General features: G+C 45.9%; 2 protein-coding genes and 1 long non-coding RNA gene across 7 annotated transcripts in view; 1 reads left to right on the top strand and 2 right to left on the bottom strand.

The window, feature by feature from the left end:
• The window catches only part of FANK1 (fibronectin type III and ankyrin repeat domains 1), a 102,673-nt gene extending 93,075 nt beyond the window's left edge, over positions 1-9,598 (bottom strand). Inside the window, exon 1 of the mRNA XM_077762968.1 lies at positions 9,515-9,598. Within this exon, the coding sequence (XP_077619094.1) occupies positions 9,515-9,527 (13 nt within the window). The 5' untranslated portion in view covers positions 9,528-9,598. The remainder of the gene's footprint in view (positions 1-9,514) is intronic.
• The window catches only part of DHX32 (DEAH-box helicase 32 (putative)), a 56,192-nt gene continuing 40,935 nt past the window's right edge, over positions 4,198-19,454 (top strand). For 3 of the 4 annotated variants that reach the window (XR_013334830.1, XM_077762962.1, XM_077762965.1), the window contains exon 1: positions 4,198-4,326. The gene's annotated coding sequence lies outside the window, so the exon portion shown is untranslated. Of the gene's footprint in view, positions 4,327-10,183; positions 10,668-19,454 lie in introns of those variants that run through there. The other variant, XM_077762963.1, reaches the window with a different exon arrangement.
• Positions 17,811-19,454, bottom strand: part of LOC144230663 (uncharacterized) — a 3,607-nt gene continuing 1,963 nt past the window's right edge. The window contains exon 2 of one of the 2 annotated variants that reach the window (XR_013334832.1): positions 17,811-18,244. This is a non-coding gene — a long non-coding RNA (uncharacterized LOC144230663). The remainder of the gene's footprint in view (positions 18,245-19,454) is intronic. The other variant, XR_013334831.1, reaches the window with a different exon arrangement.

Here is a 19,454-nt window from a genome sequence, read left to right as displayed (position 1 = left end):
CCAAAAAAAGAAAATCATTGTAAATCACATTAATAAGGAAGGATCAAGGTGACCATCTCAATAGATGCAGAAACAGCAGGTGATGAAATTCAACATTCCTTTGTGATTAAAACAAAAATACCTTAGCAACTTAGGAGTAGAAGGGAACTTCTTATACACGTAATAAAGGGTTTGGTGGGTCTGCGCTGTACCAACTTAGCGACACTGAAGAAATCCCTCAGAATTCCCTTCCCTGCTCAGTCCTGAGTTAGGGGTCATCCCATGAGAAACTGTGAGCTTTCATAGGGAGAGTGAAGCAGCGTTTCCCATTTCCTGTTACCCTCTTCAGAATGGTACCGGGCGGCACACGCCACCAGGCACGTGGCAGTCTGGACTCAAGACTGTTCACCTGTTTGGTGTGGGGACAGCTGTGGACACGTGTCTGCCTCCTTTGGGTTCTCAAAGTGCCGAGTCAGGCATGAGTCCGCTGCGGGGTTAAGGTCAGCAGTTTCCCTTGCAGATCACACACATCACTGACATTGGAGCTGATGAGAGACAGGCGTGGGCTCCAGTGTATCCTCGCGGGTTCCGGTTTTTCTTGGTGCCTCGACTTCATATCCAGCTTTCCTTCCAACTGCTGGCCCGGCTGACTTAGAGCAACATTGGGCCCCGACTCAAGTTGCAGAGACCAACAGTCATATGTGGACTTCTGCACCATCTCGGACAGTCGTATAAAGTCTAATCCCTCTAAGAAACCCCCTACTCAGTATCACTCACCATCGTCCCGCTTTTCTAATTAAGCCCTAACTGATACAAATATCAATACAGAGTCTGAACAGAGAACAGAACCTTTAGGATGAGCTTTCTGAATGAGTACTGGGTTATCTGGAATTGTTCTCCAATCTGATTACTGACCCCCAGTGGTAAATGACACTGGGAGTCCATTGCTTACAAAACTGACTTAAAACTTTCTTAAAATATAAACTCAACACCGGGGCGCCTGGGTGGCTTAGTTGGTTAAGCATCCAACTTTCGCTTAGGTCATGATCTCACGGTTCGTGGGTTCGAGCCCCGCGTCGGGCTGTGTGCTGACTGCCAGCTCAGAGCCTGGAGCCTGTTTCAGAGTCTGTGACTCCCTCTCTCTCTGACCCTCCCCTACTCATGCTGTCTCTCTCCTAGAAATAAATAAAACATTAAAAAAAATTTTTAAAAAATATATAAACTCAACACCTAACATCAAATCCCGTACAAGGCAAGGGATAACCATCACTTGCTGTCTTAGAACTCTTTAGCAAAAGTAATTAGTATAATAGGGTTAGTTGGTTTCTTCCAAGCGCTCTAGAGAAGCTTCAGGAAAGACCATGATGCACTCATGGCTTCCTGTCCCCACCCCCAGCTTTATTGAGATATTATTGACACATAGCACTGAGTAGATTTAAGGTGTAGGACCTGATGACTTGATACACTTATATATTGAAAAATGATTACAACAGGTTGACTAACACCTCTATCAGTTTACAAAAAAATTTTTACGTGCATGCTGAGAACATTTAAGAGCTATTCTCTCAGTAACTTCAAATATATGATACAGTAGTGTTAACTGTAATCCCCATGTACATTAGATCCCCAGAATTTACTCGTCTTCTAACTCAAAGTTTGTACCCATGTTCCCCATCTTCCAGTCCCTGGCAGCCACCATTCCACTCACTGTCTCTGTGAGTCCTACTCATTCAGATTCTACATATAAGAGAGATCATGCAGTGCTTGTCTCTCTGTTTGACTTATTTCACTTAGCATAATGCCCTCCTTCCTCGTGGCTGAATAATATTCCATCATATATGTGTGTGTATATATCTGGTCCTTTTGATAATGGCAATTATCAAAAACAGGTGTGAGGTGATAGCTCATTGTGGTTCTGATTTGCATTTCCCTCATGAGGAGTGATGTTGAGCATAGTTTTGTGTACCTTTGGGGCGTTCGTATACCAGTTTCCCCAGCTACCTAGAAGCAAAACATTCTTTTTATAATTAAAGATATTTTTTAGCTATTTATTTATATTTGAGAGAGAGAGAGAGCATGCATGCACGTGAGCGAGTGGGGGGCGGGGCAGAGAGACTGAGATAGAATCTGAAGCAGGCTCCGGGCTCTGAGCTGTAAGCACCGAGCCTGTCGCAGGGCTCAAACTCATGAAGCATGAGATCATGACCCGAGCCGATGTTGGACACTTTAACCGACCGAGCCACCCAGGTACCATTCTCTCCAGGAATTTTCAAATTTCAGGACTTATGTTTAATCTCTCAATCCATTTCAAGCTAACTTATAATGGGAGAGTTGAACAGGTAAATATATATCAATTACAACATGTTAGAATAAATAAAAGTATTAATGAAATGCAGACACAGAACCCAAGAGGGAGAAAGTCACTCTGATTTAGGTTGGGGGATGGGAAATAGACAGGCAAAGTTTCCAAGAGACAGTGATGTCCAAGACTTCTTTTACTTTTTTTATAATTTTTTATTTTTGGGAGAGAGTGGGGGGAGGGGTAGCCAGAGGGGAGGACGGAGGAGCACCGAGCCCAATGAGGGGCTCAAACTCCTGAACCATGAATCATGACCTGAGCCGAAGTTGGAGGCTTAACCAACTGAGCCGCCCAAGGTACCTGCAAGACTAGTTTTTAACCAACTGGGTGGGCAGTGAGCGCATTCCAGACGGAGACAGGAGGCAGGGGAGGAGAATGAGCGGCCACTCCCAAGAGGCCAAGACCAGAGAAGGGTCCCGGACAACTAGCAAGGGGGACGGGGCACAGCCCCAGGACCTGGGGTCTACTAGAAAGGAATGCCTCCTCCCTTCCTTCCGGCTCCCAGGAGAGAAAAGCCCCCGGAATGTAGGCTGGAGGGTCTTTGCCCCTGGCTTGCCAGCCAGCCCTTCGAGCACAGAAATGCAAGAGCACTGGGGTGAGTTGTTTACTTGGGGAGGAGTTCGCACCACCTTCTGTACTTAATGAGTCATTCAGGCCATTCCAGGATGGTGCGCCTGTGCACAAACCCCTCCTGGAACCTGGTTGGCTGGCTCAGCTCGGGGGTGCGACCGGGCGGGACCTCCAGGGAGGAGGCACGTCCTAACAGAGCTTCCTTTTCCCCTCCGGAGGAGGTAAAATCCAAGTTAGCAGGAATCGACTTGGCCTAGGTGATAACGCTGAGGTGAACTTGAGCGTCTGGTGAGACACAGCGGCCACCATCAAGTCGTTCTGCCCCTTTCCGGGGCTGGCAGAGCATCCGAGGTCAGGATTGCAATTAATTTTAGTATTTTGATGGGGATTTGAAACTACGGCTATTTAAAAGATGTTGCTTTGAAGTTTCTTCTAAGTTTTGAACTTGATTTATATAAGTATTTATGTCTTTATGATAATATTTAAATTATAACCTAATTGATAGAATTAATATTCTTTAGGGGTCAAGACTACTCGAGTAAACAACTGCTGAACAGTCTTTTAAAACACATTGCTGGGCTTACGTAATTACGGTTAAATTCTTACCAGTCTCTCAGGTAATTAACACACCAGTGTCCTGCGGCAACGCGAAGGTTTTGTTGGATCTGGTGAGCCTTTGGTCTCAAAAATAAGATGACTTGCCTATTTCCTTCATTTTATTGGATAAAATGAGATTCCTTTTTTTTAATAACATGAGGTCACACTTTTTTTTTTTTTTAAGTTTATTTTTGAGAGAGACAGAGTGTGAGCAGTAGAAGGTCAGAGAGAGAGGGAGACACAGAATCCGAAGCAGGCTCCAGGCTCTGAGCTGTCAGCACAGAGCCCGACGTGGGGCTTGAACTCACAGACTGTGAGATCATGACCTGAGCTGATGTCGGACGCTTAACCGACTGAGCCACCCTGGCGTCCCTAAAATGAGATTCTTAAAATGCCTCATGGAGGCCCGTGAAAAGGAGTGCATGTTTGTAACCAAGCTAACATTNCCTGGCTTGCCAGCCAGCCCTTCGAGCACAGAAATGCAAGAGCACTGGGGTGAGTTGTTTACTTGGGGAGGAGTTCGCACCACCTTCTGTACTTAATGAGTCATTCAGGCCATTCCAGGATGGTGCGCCTGTGCACAAACCCCTCCTGGAACCTGGTTGGCTGGCTCAGCTCGGGGGTGCGACCGGGCGGGACCTCCAGGGAGGAGGCACGTCCTAACAGAGCTTCCTTTTCCCCTCCGGAGGAGGTAAAATCCAAGTTAGCAGGAATCGACTTGGCCTAGGTGATAACGCTGAGGTGAACTTGAGCGTCTGGTGAGACACAGCGGCCACCATCAAGTCGTTCTGCCCCTTTCCGGGGCTGGCAGAGCATCCGAGGTCAGGATTGCAATTAATTTTAGTATTTTGATGGGGATTTGAAACTACGGCTATTTAAAAGATGTTGCTTTGAAGTTTCTTCTAAGTTTTGAACTTGATTTATATAAGTATTTATGTCTTTATGATAATATTTAAATTATAACCTAATTGATAGAATTAATATTCTTTAGGGGTCAAGACTACTCGAGTAAACAACTGCTGAACAGTCTTTTAAAACACATTGCTGGGCTTACGTAATTACGGTTAAATTCTTACCAGTCTCTCAGGTAATTAACACACCAGTGTCCTGCGGCAACGCGAAGGTTTTGTTGGATCTGGTGAGCCTTTGGTCTCAAAAATAAGATGACTTGCCTATTTCCTTCATTTTATTGGATAAAATGAGATTCCTTTTTTTTAATAACATGAGGTCACACTTTTTTTTTTTTTTAAGTTTATTTTTGAGAGAGACAGAGTGTGAGCAGTAGAAGGTCAGAGAGAGAGGGAGACACAGAATCCAAAGCAGGCTCCAGGCTCTGAGCTGTCAGCACAGAGCCCAACATGGGGCTTGAACTCACAGACTGTGAGATCATGACCTGAGCTGATGTCGGACGCTTAACCGACTGAGCCACCCTGGCGTCCCTAAAATGAGATTCTTAAAATGCCTCATGGAGGCCCGTGAAAAGGAGTGCATGTTTGTAACCAAGCTAACATTTACGCGCACCTGAGTTGAATGAACTTTGCTGAAGCCTCCTCCACGAGAGGCACTTCAGATTTCACTGGAGCACAGCCCTTTCTGCTCTAGAGCAAAATGGCTTTCGTTTTTAACTACACCACACTCGTCAGGAAATAAAATTAGACAAGGCATTCAGCCGTTAACCGAGGTGCCATCCATTCAATAAATGCTGCTTTGGGGCTTGCTTCTCATCAGGCACCAGGGCCAGAATGGGAGACAGGGCCCTTTTCCACAACCCTACAATCTGGTGGAGAAAACAGATTTTTTTTTTAAGTTGGCACAAGAATTGGGGCGCCTGGGTGGCTTAGTCGGTTGGGCGTCCGACTTTCGCTTAGGTCATGATCTCGCGGTTCGTGGGTTCGAGCCCCGCGTCGGGCTCTGTGCTGACTGCCAGCTCGGAGCCTGGAGCCTGTTTCAGTCTGTGACTCCCTCTCTCTCTGACCCTCCCCTGCTCACGCTGTCTCTCTGTCTCTCCTAGAAATAAATAAAACATTAAAAAAAAATAAACATTTTAAGTTGGCACAAGAATGAAGAATTGTGATTGGGAAGAGAAAAACGCAAAGGTAGGAATAACATGAGAAAGGGGGGACACTACCTACTTGAGGGTGTGCGGGAGGGATTCAGTGAGGGGACGGTTAGAGAGCGCCTGGCTGGCTCAGTCAGTAAAGCCTGTGACTCTTGATCTCAGGATTGTGGGTTTGAGCCTTACGCTGGGTGTAAAGATTACTTAAAAAAAAAATTTCTTAAAAAAAAAGAAAGAAAGAAAGGAGGAGACAGTTAAGCTAAGAGCAGATAGTGAGTCAGACCTGTCAGAATACCCTCAGAACAGGAGGGGGAAAAGTTTGTGCAAAGACTCATCGCCCCAAAAGGGAGTTGATATGCTTAACGGACTAAAAGACCCACACACTTGAAGCATAATTATTATACACCCGAGAAGTTTGAAGAAACAACTAGATCATTACAAGAACCTGGTAATGGTGGCTTTTGGCAGAAGAGTGACATGAGGTCATATGTTATTGTGAAGAGGTCACTCTGGCTTTCAGGGGGAGCACAGACAGGGTGGAGGGGAAGAGCTGCATATCTCAGGGGAGCCTCCATTCATGGCTTTAGCAAGATGGTGGCTTGGAATCCTGGCGATTATAACAGGGAGGGGAAGGTGCACGTTCGGGGTGTATTTGAAAGGCGGAATAAACAGGCATGCTGGTGGGTGGGGTGGGGTGGATAGTGAGTGGGACCGAGGAGGGATGACTCTTGGGTTTCCAGCTGGAATGACTGGGAAGATGGTGGAATCCTAACAACGATGAGTAGACCCGTAGAAAAACAGGTTTGGAGAAAGGCTTCGGCCCTTCAAGCGAATGCCTCCGTCTCTTAGTCATTGGAAGAACTCAGATCCGCATTTAGCATTTCTTTCAAAGGGCAGGTGTTCTGCCTGGCCTAAAGGAGGCCCAGGTTTTTTCTAGAGAGAGTAGGCAGTTCAACAGGGTTCTAAGTGGAAGCTGGGGGGCTTATCTTGATGTTGCATTTGATAAACACTGATTGTGTCTCTACTTAGGGTGATTTGGTGGGCTAGGAAAGATCGTGAAAGGCAGGATAAAGACCCCAAAGCTACCCTTTGGTATTGTCATTCACTAAGAAATTAGGGAAGAGAGAGAACTATTGAACTTAAATATTTTCTAAAAATAAAACCAAAAAAAATTTGATGTATATTTTCCATGCTATTTCATCTGTGGGTTATCTTTCCAACAGTGCGGTTAGCTTAGGAAGGGAATAATTAAAGATGTAAATGTGTAAGCCAGGAGCCAAAACCACTCCGAACAGCCCAAGGTTGTGAACTTACTTAATTTACCGTTTCCCCAGGGAGTCATTTCTTGGCTCATTGATTTATTATTATTCTGTAAAATCATGGGAGCCCCTGCCCTCCTCTGCCCATGGCTAGAGTATGAACCAGCTGTGAGGTCTGAAGAGTTTATGTTTATTGTATTTTAATGATCCAGTTAATAAAGGTCATTCTGAAAAGTAATAGAAACCTAAATGTGTGGACACAGAATGGAGAAGACGGTCTCTAGCAGTTCCTTGGTGTTGTCCTTAAGAAGGATCCTTCCTTTCAATTTACTGATGCGATCGATATTCAACTACAGTTGTAAAACGTTCTTTGAAACCCATCACTAACAAAAGGTGTCATGTAAACACAAGGCTTAAAGTTTCTTAGAGAATGACAATATATTGTTAGCATAATACTGATAACAGTTTAATTGTAGTTATAGATAATTATAACACTTGTTAATACTGCATCTATAGTGCTCTCCAATATCTTTGGGAGAATGAAATAATGTGAGTTTCAGGTAAAATCTGCATTTTGAAAGTTAGGTCTGAACTTCGAAGTTAAAAGGAACCTTAAAAATTCATTTAATGGCAGGGCACCTGGGTGGCTCAATCAGTTAAGCATCCAACTCTTGATTTTGGCTCAGGTCATGATCTCACGGGGCTTCGTGGGTTCAAGCCCCACATCAGGCTCTCTACTGACAGTGCAGAACCTACTTAGGATTCTTTTTCTCTCTCTCTCTGCCCCTCCTCCACTTGTATACTGTCTCTCTGCCCCTTCCTCTCTCTCTCTCTCAAAATAAATACACTTAAAAAAACAAAAATCATTTAATGGTGTCCTTTAAATATTTACTGACAGTAAATGATTTAGTAAATTTGTCCAAAATGGTGCTCGATATACTGAAAGAGTTTCCTGGGGCGCCTGACTGGCTCAGCCAGTGGAGCATGCGACTCTTGATCTCGCGGTTTTAAGTCAGAGCCCCAACTTGGGTGTACTTAAAAATAAAATCTTAAAAAAAAAAAAGAATTTCCTAAGGTAAATGGTGATTGTTTGGATTATAACATTAAATTGACAAAAGCATTATATGGATACAAGCATTTAAGAATATGCGGAAAGGAATAAATGCACAGTTATTCCCCAAGTATGGATTAGTTAACAAAATTTTCCACCCACCTCGAAACCCAGTGAGACAGGATATAAGTGTGTAATTCATACACCTAATACATTTCTTATGGAATTTTATAAAGCCTTCATGGCTCCTGTTGACTTTTCCAGACTTGTCTTTTTTCTACCCCACGCTCCCCCTCCCCCTCCCCCTCAGTCTTCCTAGCTATAGCTTTACTCATCTTCCCACTCTTGAGTCTCAAACCCACACTGCCCTTCGTCAGGGCCTATGTATCAGGGGTTCCCTCTGCGTGGACCCCTCTCCCTTCCTCTTCACTGGGTCATTCTGCAGGTCCATTACTTCCTCCCAGAAGCCTTCGGTGGACTCCTCTCCCCCAGCCTCAGACCCGAGGGAGGCGTGGTCTCCCCGGGGCCTTCCTGCCCTGCTCACTGTCCCACCCCTGATCTCTAGAGCCGAGTTGGGAACAGAATAGAGAACTATGAAAAATGAGTGAGTGGATAAAGACAGTGAGCACTGAATTCGGTGAAATTAAACTTCACACATTTTAAATAACATAAATCTGAAGGAATAAAGTTGCTGTTTCTAAAAGACAGAGTTCACTTCATTTCTTCCCTAGACAGAGAACGTACCCAGCCTTGCATCAGTCTGACCCGAGACAAGCATTTTACTACTGTTGTGCGTTCAGTATCTTCATCTCTTTAGATAAGATGCAGCATCCAGTGAGATAAATGCAAACCGCACAACAGTGTATACGTTCTCGTCCAGCAACTGTAACTCACAATCTGTAAGCTTTGCCTCAGCAAATGAGTGAAAAGCAAGGAAACAAACCTTTAAAACTTTCTGGCTGGAAACCAAAGGCTTTTCTCAATGCCAGCATTGCTCCCAGAGAATGGATTTGGTCTGATTGCGTGCGTTTCTCAAATTGTCCAAGAAAAGGCGACTTGGGTTTTGCGAGGCAAACTGAATGTATCCTTCTATAAAGGTTTAAGGTCTCCCAAGTCTCCACAGAAAACACTGTTCTTGCTTTAAGAGCAAAAGGAGCAATAATACAACTTGAAAAGAAGGACAGAGCCCGACAGCCCCGGGGAGGTTTGGGGGGCGGGGAGCCCAGTTAAGTAAGAGCCCGTATTACATCACTGCAGACTGCCCGCCTTTTGCCAAACAATGTAGGAAAAGGATTTTTTGTTTTGTTTTTTTTTGGAGTGTCCTACCTCGTAGGACCTCTAGCAATGAATCAAAAGCTCAATTTTTTTTTTCTCCTTTAAATCAGCGACAGTGGAGGGGGCGGGGGAGGACGGGGTCCCTCTCGTAAATGCAAGACCCGGCCTCGGTGCATGGTCGCCTGCCCACGGTTTGGAGGCAGGGGAACGAACGCCACTAAAGTGCCCCCAGGGAGAGGGGTCGTGAGGACGCACGGCTCCGCCTGGTTGCAGTTTCCGGGAAGCCCGCCGCGGGGCGCTGCCCCCTCCGGCCCCGGCGCCTCCCTCGGGGCTGCGCCCCCCGCCGGGCCCGCNGGGGGCCCCCTTACTCTGGGGCTCCATGCTCAGCTGCTCCCGGGACCCCACGGGCCGAGCCCCCGGCGCCGCCGCCGCCCGAGCTAACGACTCCGCTCCGCGACCGGCGTCGCTCCGGTTGCCTTGACAACCCGGAGGGCGGGGAGGCGGGGCCAGAAGGACGGCGAGAGGGAGGGACCAAAACCGCCCCGAAACGCGGGCGAGCGCGAGGGCCCGCGCGTCGCCGGGGGCACCGAGCGAGGGTGACGACCCGGTCGTCGGCAGGAGACCCTGCCCCCCGAGGCCCGGTCGGACGGCCGCGCCCCCAGGAGCCCTCGCAGCCCCGGCGGGGTCTGTGCCCGGGCCTTCGGGGCGGGGGCCGGNCTCCCTCGGCAGCCGAGGCGGCGGCCGGGCCGGGGGTGGGGGGTGGTCCCTCGGGGCCGCATTTCTGGGCGGCATAAAGCACACGAGAGCCTTGTGTGGTCGGCAGGGGGCCGAGTGTGTCCCTGGGGCCCTGGAGCCCGGGAGAATTCCGTTGCCCACATTGCACTGTCATCCCTAGGATCGCGTTGCAGGCAGTGGGCCTGGATTGGAGCCTTGTGGTTGGATTGGGTGTGTGTGTCTGTGTGCGTGTTGTTTATTTCAGGCCTCCCCGTGGTGCGTTGAGCTGTGGACTCAGTCCGCGTATTTTGTACCAAACTTCGTAGGGCTGTTAAGCAAACGTCACAGTATCGCACACAATAGCATCCCAGTCATTGGGGTTTTTTTGTTTGTTTTTGTTTTTCTTTTACAACTAGTTTATTGTCAAGTTGGTTTCCGTATAACACCCAGTGCTCATCCCCACAAGTGCCCTCCTCCAGCCATTGGGGTTTGAAGTGCTGGCGCCGGTTGCGCGGTCAGGACGCTTTGCAGCGCACGGCGTTGGGCCTGGTAGGCTGTACATATGCGAACAGCCGGGACAGAGTCAAAGATGAAGAAGAACGAGCCTTGAAGAGGAAAGAAAAATGGAGGAGGGGGAAGAAGCAACATCGGGAAGGCAAGAGCGGGCGTGTGGAAGCTGCGTGATTGATGCAGTGCTGGGGTCGCTGCGCTCTGAGTTCCTGAAGAGCCCTTTTTGGGTCGTGGGAGCCATTGCTCATTCTTTCCCACTAGAGAGATTTCCACTCCGTAGGTGACAAGGAAACCAAGGTAAATTACTTTCCTCTTAGAGAATCGTTCAGAGGTTAATTGAACCTGAGAAGCACATATTCTGTGATGGGATTGGATATTTATTATGTTCCACCAAACTAGGCTCCCCTCTCAGACTGTATTGAGTCTTTTTCAGATGAATTGTCAAAGCAAGAAGGTTTATGCGTGGACATTGACAAGCAGTGTGATATATACAGAACCCTTAACTCATAAGCTAAAACACTGGAGTAATAAATTCAGGTTGGAAAGTAAACACTTCGTGGCACCTTAATGACCTGTCCCCGAAGCTTAGACACAGGGATGCGTTTTTAGACAGCATCTAAGCGCTTCTGTAGTACCAGTGTTTTCAAATGCTAGTTTTCATACCATTAGCAAAATTGCGAGTTGGTCTTTTCATCCAAGAAACCAACATAGTGGTGGTAGTCATTGGTAATATCGTAATCAAAGGGACAAGAGAGTGGTAAAAACCTGGACTTTATGAACACATAAACGAGGTAGGATTGTATTTTCTCTCTCTTTTTTAAAAAATGTTTTATTTATTTCTGAGTGAGAGAGAGAGAGATAGCGTGAGCAGGGGAGGGTCAGAGAGAGAGGGAGACACAGAATCTGAAGCAGCATCTGTGCTGACAGCTCAGAGCCTGACATGGGGCTTGAACCCAAGAACCATAAGATCATGACCTGAGCCGAAGTCAGGCGATTAACCAACTGAGCCACCCAGGCGCCCCAGGATTGTATTTTCTCAAACAGGAAAGGATTTGGCATTTGCGCGTAAAAAGAATAACAAAGAAACAATATTGTAGCTCTCCATTCGGAAGTAACAAGGACTCAAGCATTTGGTGGTTGCAAGCAGATTTTAAGGTTGGAAAAATGGAGATGTGTGTTGGGAAGGCACTTTATGCTTAGCAGTATGGAAAAATGATTTTATCAGTAGCTATGAACTTGACATTGAAGAAGCCTTGCATTGAAATATTTCAGGTAACAGGTGGCTGGCAACTGTGAAAAGCCACATTTTACTTTGGGGGATAGTGTGTTTAGGGAAGAAATAACCGGTTGAGGGGGTGGGAGTGGAGGAGGGAAAGGTATGAAAATGTTTAAAAAGGACATTCATTTCTTTCTCCCTCCAGCACCTAATACAGTATACTTGTGATTTGTCTGTTCAATGAGTGAAAAGAGTATTTTAGAGAAATTGCTTTAGATAAAGGGATATGCTTTATTGTGGAGGAACCATTCTGAGGTCAGAAAGTTGCTAATGGGCGGGGTTGAGATGAAGGGTAAAGGTATTGGTTGCCCTTTTCTTTTCGGGGGATTTTCTGCCACGTGTTTTCTGTTTGTTTCCATTGGCATGTTCAGGATGTTAATTGGGGGCCAGGTGGAAAACAATAAAGTCCTGATTTCTGATGAAGTTGCCAAGCTCGTCAAATTAGACAGAATTGTTACATTATTAACTTTGCTGATGCTTAACTAAATGTAGCAAACCAAAGCACTGTCACCAGGGAATAAGGTAGGAATGAAGGGACAGACATAGCCTTTGTTTTCCTTACTTAAATCTCTTAGCTGCAGCAATTCAAAGCAAAAATAGTTGTCGTAGAAAGTTAACATCATTTAATGCAGATAGGATGATTTTTTTTTTTAAAGAAAAGAAAGGAAGTTCAGAGGAAGTTTTCGTTTTTGTTACTGGATTTTTGTTTTTTGTTTTGCTAGACTGAGTGTACTTTTTTCTCTCTTTTTCTCTGCTACTTTCTTTTTTAAAAAAATTTTTTAATGTCTATTTATTTTTGAGACACACACAGAGTGTGAGTGGGCGATGGGCAGAGAGAGAGGGAGACAGAATCCGAGGCAGGCTCCGAGCTGTCAGCACAGAGCCTGATGCGGGGTTCGAACCCATAAACTAACTGTGAGATCACGATCTGAGCCCAAGTTGGATTCTCAACCGACTGAGCCGCCCAGGCACCCCATCTCCACTGGTTTGTGAAACTTGCAAAAGTTCAGTCAAGGAAGAAAACAAATTCCAGTCTGCTTGCTTCCTCTTTGCCCTTCAGACCTGTAGAGGTCTGCGCTCATCAAATAGTTGGGTTCCAGTAATGCTCTTTCAGCATTGACTCATTCTTCATATAATTGGGCAGCAGAACCATGCTGCCCCCGCATCTGGAAAGTCTTCCAGGATTAGGCCAATGCCCACAACATGCACTCCTCTGTTGCCTCCTGGGGGCACTAGCCAGTTTGGCTCCCGGCCCTGGGCTGTACTCCCTGGTAGAGTTTCTCCCGTGTGATGTGCCTGGGGCTGTGCCTCTGGTTAAACATTTGAGGAGCCGAGTCCAGTACCGCTTTCAGCTCGTGCGGGGTTTTCAGTGTAAACCTGCTCGTTTAGGATAATACTAAAAAGAGGACTCACTAAAAGTGAGATCAGCGATTGTCCAGCAGTCCGGCTGTGAAATCGAAGTCCATTAAATGTGATGATTACAGATATGAGTGCAAACATCTTGTACATTGTAAAGGACTCCTTAAACATAAATGGTTGTCTTTGTAGGCGTATAGCAAACATTTATTGAACAACATCCGTGATGTGCTGGCAACTTCCTGCGGGTTGCTCTTCATAAAGGGGGTAGGAAATGACCGACGGGTATGTGGGCGGGCTTCCTGGGCAGAGGAACGGCTTGGGCAAAGGTGCAGAAGCTCGGGAAAGCAACTCTAAGCAAGCGTTCGCTGTGGCTGGAGTAGAGAGAACTTACTAGAAGAGCATAGAAGGAAGTAGAGCTGAAAGGCAGATAGGCATTAAATCAGAAAGAACCAAAAGAGTGAGATTTTTATCTTGATGGTAATGAGAAGGATTTGGGTCAGTGACGTGATCGCTTCTCCATTTGAAAGGGGCCACTGGCCGCACGTGAAGGACAGATTGGTGGAGAGCCAGAACCGGAGGCAGAAAAAAACAAAATTGGAGGTTTTGTAGTAATTCTATGAAGAAACGAGCAAACGACAGTGGCGATNTGGAGATGGGGGGGGTTGGGGGTGGGTAGGGAGGAGGGCCCTCTGAGAGCGATCCGATTAGCCGGTTTTGGTGGTTTTGGTGCCGCAGGATGTGAAGCGGCAGAAGAAGGCAGGGATGATGCCCAGGTGACGGGGGAATTGTTCTGCTCATTGTTAAAATCCAGAACACAGAAGAAGGAAAGAGGGCTTTTCTCTTTTTAAGGAAAAAAACTCTTTTAAGGAGTTTGGTTCCTTTGAATTCCCATCTAATAAATTGGGACGTCCCTTAAGTAGTAGTTGGATGTGCAGGTCAGGACCTAAAGAAAGAAGTCTGAGATTAAGGTAGAACTTGAAGCATTCAGTAATTGAAGTAAAAATATGAATGATTTTCTCCCAAGAAGATGTGGGATGAGAAGAGACAGTCAAGGATGGAACCCTGGGGTCCACGGTTATTTGACGTGGGGGGAGGGGCAGCGGAAGATCCCAAGGGGATGAAAGACGCTTGGCCAAAAGAGGCTGAAAATGTGGAAAGGTTAATAAAACAGAATCAAACTATTATTGGTTTATTAAAGTTACTGCAAAATGACTATCTGTTACCTTGTTAGCAAGAAAAGAAAATCTCCTGATTTTTGTGGTTTTTCACAATCTCCATTTGGAACAACAGTTTGAGGAAAACGTGGCTTCAGGAGTCAGGGTGATGCCCCAAACAAATTCTGCCTTTACAAAAAGGTGGATAAATGTTCCTTTTGTATTTGTTGGAGGTAAAATAGCTGCGTTAACTTCCTAGTGAAGACTGGCAATAACCTATTCTTAAGATTTCAGCTTTTGCTAGATCTCACCCGTTTGCTCAGATATCTAACTAGGCTGCACAAATAAGCCAGATTAATATTTTAGCAAACTTTTACTCAGGTATTAGTTTTTAGAGCCTTGCTCAGTAAAACAAAACAATATTGAAAGCACTGAATGGCCTAGTCATTTGAATTCTAATGAAACTCTTGCCTAATTTACATATAAGAAGTTATAGGTTATGATACAGAAGTACTGATTGAGCTTGGGATACCTTCCTATATAGAAGTCTAAAAACTCTTAAATTACCAGTGGAATATAGGATTCTTACATTAATTGTGCAGGACTGGTTATTCAGGCTGTATTTGGAATGAACCAAGATTGAGTTCAAAGTGAATCTTTTTTAAAATTTCTGTGTTTGGAAAAAGCCAATCAATTTAATTTGCTTACTTAAAATCAAAACAAAGTCAATTTGTTAGAAGTCTGGAGATAAAGTTGGGTTTTTTTTTTTTAATAAATTCTGAACTTCTTTTATTTTTTTTTACTTTTTTTTTTACAAATAGTTTATTGTCAAATTAGTTTCCACATAACACTCAGTGCTCATCCCCACAAGTGTCCTCCTCCATGCCCATCCCCCCCTCCCCCCACATCCATCAGTCCTCAGTTTTTGTCAGCATTCAAGAGTCTCTCATGGTTTGCCTCTCTCCCTTTCCCCCACCATTTCCGCCCTTCTTCTCCCCCTTGTTCCTCCGTCAAGTTCCTCCTAATCCTCCTATACGTGCAAACATATGATATTTGTCCTTCTCTGCCTGACTTATTTCGCTCAGCATAACACCCTCAAGGTCCATCCACGTTGCTACACATGGCCAGATTTCATTGTTTCTCATTGCCATGTAGTATTCCATGGTATAGATAAACCACATCTTCTTGATCCATTCATCCGTTGATGGACACTTAGGCTCTTTCCATGTTTTAGCTATTGTTGAGAGTGCTGCTATGAACAATAAATTCTGAACTTCTATCTTGTTCAAGAAAGGTTTGAAGTAGATATTAGAAACCAAAAGGGATGTGCTTTGGGGAGCTCTGAGCCAATTAAAAGAAAGGCAAACAATGGGGTAACCTTCTAAAAGTCATAGTAATGATAAGCCCGTTGTTTCCATTAAAGTATAACGTGCCTGGGAGATAAACTTTACATATTAAATATTTGACTGTAGCTCCACGTGGGTGATTACAACCATGTTTTCAAATATTTTTTGACGGTTTTCTTTCCATGAGAGAACTACACATTTTCTGTGTATGGTATTTCTTCCAGACCACTCTGCCTGACATTCCCCCGTAGCGTCAAGTATTTCTTCAGCCCACGCTGTTTCAGCGTGAGCCCGCATTCTTGTGTGCAGTCAGGAGGCGGCGTGGCCCAACGTGGTCAGGCATCCACTGTACACTTAACCGAGGTTACGCAGAGATCAGACTGCCTGACTCCAAGCACCTGCTGTATCACAGACGAGTTATTAGGAGGTGGAGAAATTAACTAACGCTCTGAAGGCTTAAATTTCCCCGTTTGAAAAATGGAAATAATAAAGCGAACCCTCATGGGGTCTTTAAGAATTTCAATGAAAGAATCCGTACACGGTGTTTAAGTACCTAGAGCGTCTGGCACCCAGTAAGCACACTCTGTAAAGGCTGATTGGTAATCATTGCCGTTATTGTTATGGGTCCAACTTTAGCGGCAGGATAGAACCATGCTTCTCAAAGTGTGGTCTGCAGTCCGGCCTCTGTGCACAGAGCGTTCCTGGTCTGCTGTGAGACAAAGGGCTTGTGCTAGATGTCGGTAGGCTGTGGCCCTGATCGTGTCGTTTTGTTGAGCTGACATTTTTAGTAGCAAGACTTCTCAATGAAGGAAGCAACGCATTGATTTACATTCGGTGCAAGCTCCTGGTATTGCCACAAATAAGCATTTTGAACAGAATTGGCACAGAATGTTGGGTCAGTGATCCTGTTCTCTAAAAAATAATAGCCTTTTACCCTGAAGACAGTCACTAGTCACTCGCAATGCCTCGTTACCCTTCTCTGTTCTGAACCTTATGATTATGGGTTATAAGGATATCGTTTATTTCAGCACGTATTTATTGATCACGCAGTCTGTACAAAGCCTTGTATCTTATTTCATAGAAGTTGTAAAGAGGGCTCGGAAATGGATCTTGGCTTTAGGAAGTCGGCCGTGAGCCCAGAGCCAGAGGACAAAGTGAAAACGTGAATAATCATGTTGGTGGATGTGTATCGAGTGTGTTCATATTACAGCTTGGGGCCAGAGGTTCCACACACAGATGTGTCCTTTTACGAAGTTGCTCCCACAAATGGCCAGAATTATTTTTATTTTTCAGCACTTAAGACTATAATAGAGATCAGAGCTCACTTTATTGAGGGTGGTGTTTCTCCTGGGAGATTCGGAAATCTGAGATACTAGGGAATATCTGAGTTTTGGGATACAAATGACAAAAAGTACAGCTTTTTAAGTTTAGTATTTATAGAAGATTCATCCTTACTTTTTTTTTAATGACTGGTTCTGTTTGATCCTGTATGCAGGTATATTAGTAATAGAAAATTTACTGCTGTATAGAATACAAAAAGACATTACATAGATCCTAAAATGTTTTTAAAGTTTCAATACCTATTAGCACTGATTCTTCAAGAAAAATTTGTGGGTCAGATAGTGTCAGGACAGATTGGGGAGTCCTATACAAATAACAATTTTTTGAAAGGTAAGGTAGGTGTGTGTGTGTGCGCGTGAGTGCGTGCGTGTTCGTTTGTTTTCTCCCACAACCCTTTTTCTAAAGAGTGGAGATGGATGGCTGTAAATTAGATGACAGAACAGACTATTTTCATAGACCTGTGGGAAAATGATTTAAAATGCTCAAGAAATGTTACTTAGTTTTTAATCTTAAAAATTTTTTTAAGTGAAAATGACTTATTGGCCTTCTGGGATAAGCCAGATCATAACCCCATTGTCTGTTCCATCCTGCCCTTTGCCTTGAACTGTTAGCAGCTCTCCTACAACGGGATTCACTAATGACTTTAAGAAAATTATAAGTTTTAGGGGCGCCTGAGTGGCTCAGTCGGTTAAGTGTCCGACTTCGGCTCAGGTCACAATCTCACGGTTCTTGAGCTTGACCCCTGCGTCGGGTTCTGTGCTGACAGCTCAGAGCCTGGACCCTGCTTCGGATTCTGTGCCTCCCTCTCTCTCTGCCCCTCCCCTGCTCACACTCTGTCTCTCTCTGTCTCAAAAATGAACAAACATTAAAAAAAATTTTTAAAGAAAATTCTAATTTTGAGTATTAAAAAATAGAGTAATACATCAAATTTAGGAGGAGAATTATAAAGAAAGTCAGAAGCATAAAAAATAAAAGTTTGGATTAAGAAATGACCGGGTGAGTTATACCCCTGGCACTTAAAACACCAAAACTTCAGCACATCAGGTCTTTTGTGATGTGGCCCCGTCTCCCCCTGTGAACCCATGTGTACGAGAGTCTCTCTCCCTCCTTTGACGTACCAGCCACATCTTCCTTCTTTTAGTTACTGGACCATAAGACTAAGTCCGCGTGTCCCAGATCATCTCTGTGTCACATCCTGCGCTCTTCCTGGCGGGATGGTAAGCTCCCTGAGGGCAGGAACCAGACCCGCCTGTTCGTTCTGCGGCACCGTCATGTCCGCAAGGCCGACACTTGGTGGACACTCAGGTCCTGGCTGAGGCAGCGAATGAAAGACCAGAAACCTGGGTGTGGAAGATGAGAAAACTTGAGGACAGAGAGAACCTCTTAGATCATGAATACCTGTAATAAAACAGACCGATGTTAATCTTAAAAGTGGAAAATCCCTGAAGAACAGAAAGCGACTCAGTCATAATCTGCTCAGCCTCTAAGTGCTAACTGAGCACCTACTGTGCTTGGGCTCAGACCGTGGAAGTTACCCAAGAGGTTATCGCTCCACCAACAGTCTGAGTACAGAGGCTCCAAACGTGGGGAAAGGATAGTGAGTAGTACAGATGGTTGAGTAGTTTCCTGATGCGTTAGGACGTTGCTCCCCAGGAACGGTCAGCCCCGGGGAGCCGTGACAGCCGAGGGCCTGCAGCAAGCGTGCTGCGCACCTCCGTCACCTCTCCGTGCAGCTCGGCAACTCTGCAGAAAGGCGCGAGAGAAACGAGAGTTCGCTGCGGTTTGGGTGTATGGTTCGAGGGAAAACCAAGAGCCCATACCGGCCTTTCGGTTGTGGATCCGGGAATTCACCAGCATTTCAGGCCGTAGCCTTTAGGAATCCAGAAGCCTAGGGACAGCAGGTTGTCGCCAGCACCCCGGCAAGACATGAAGGCCCAGGGACATGGGAGGAGGCAAATCCTGAGGAGCTGTAAAGGACTTCGTCCCTGACACAACGTAGGGCAACTTGGGAAGTCAAGTACAAGTGTGTCTGAAGTGCTGACAGCCTTCCCTCAACGAATATTCCCGAAGGCCTCGTACGTGGCGGGCCTTGCCGTGGCTGCGGTGAGCGAGAGACCCAACTCTCTCCCTTGCGGCGCTTGCCTTCAACCAGAAACAGGGTGAACAGGTAAAAATACTTACTTTGTTAGACCGCGGTGAGCATTAAGGGGAGAAAAGCAGAGCAGGAAAAGAGGCTGGGGTGGGTCTGGGCCATGGGGTGTGAGTCAAAGTTAGGGTGGCCAGTAGGCCCTCACCGAGTGGACATTTGATACAAATCTTTACAAAGAAAGGGTCCTCGCCGTGGGGACACCCGAGGAAAGGACATCTCTGAGAGAGGAGCGAGTNAGGGCGGGCCGGGGGGGGCGGGGGAGGGGGGTGGCTGGAAATGAGGGCGGGGCCGCGCTGGACCCAGAGCCACCAGGCCCATCGGTCCTGGTAAGGGTTTGGGGGTTTCCTTGGAGTGAGAGGAGCTGGGAAGCCGGTAGAGACTTTCGAGCAGAGGAAACATGAGCTGACTTTAACGGGGTCACGGCGACTGGGTTGAGGAGTGACAGTGGGGCCCAGAGCA

The sequence above is a fragment of the Crocuta crocuta genome, unplaced genomic scaffold, assembly GCF_008692635.1.
Source record: "Crocuta crocuta isolate KB4526 unplaced genomic scaffold, BGI_CrCroc_1.0 scaffold466, whole genome shotgun sequence".
NCBI lineage: Eukaryota > Metazoa > Chordata > Mammalia > Carnivora > Hyaenidae > Crocuta > Crocuta crocuta.
The sequence above is the reverse complement of the archived record's forward strand: the minus strand, read 5'-3'. Positions and strand labels throughout refer to the sequence as shown.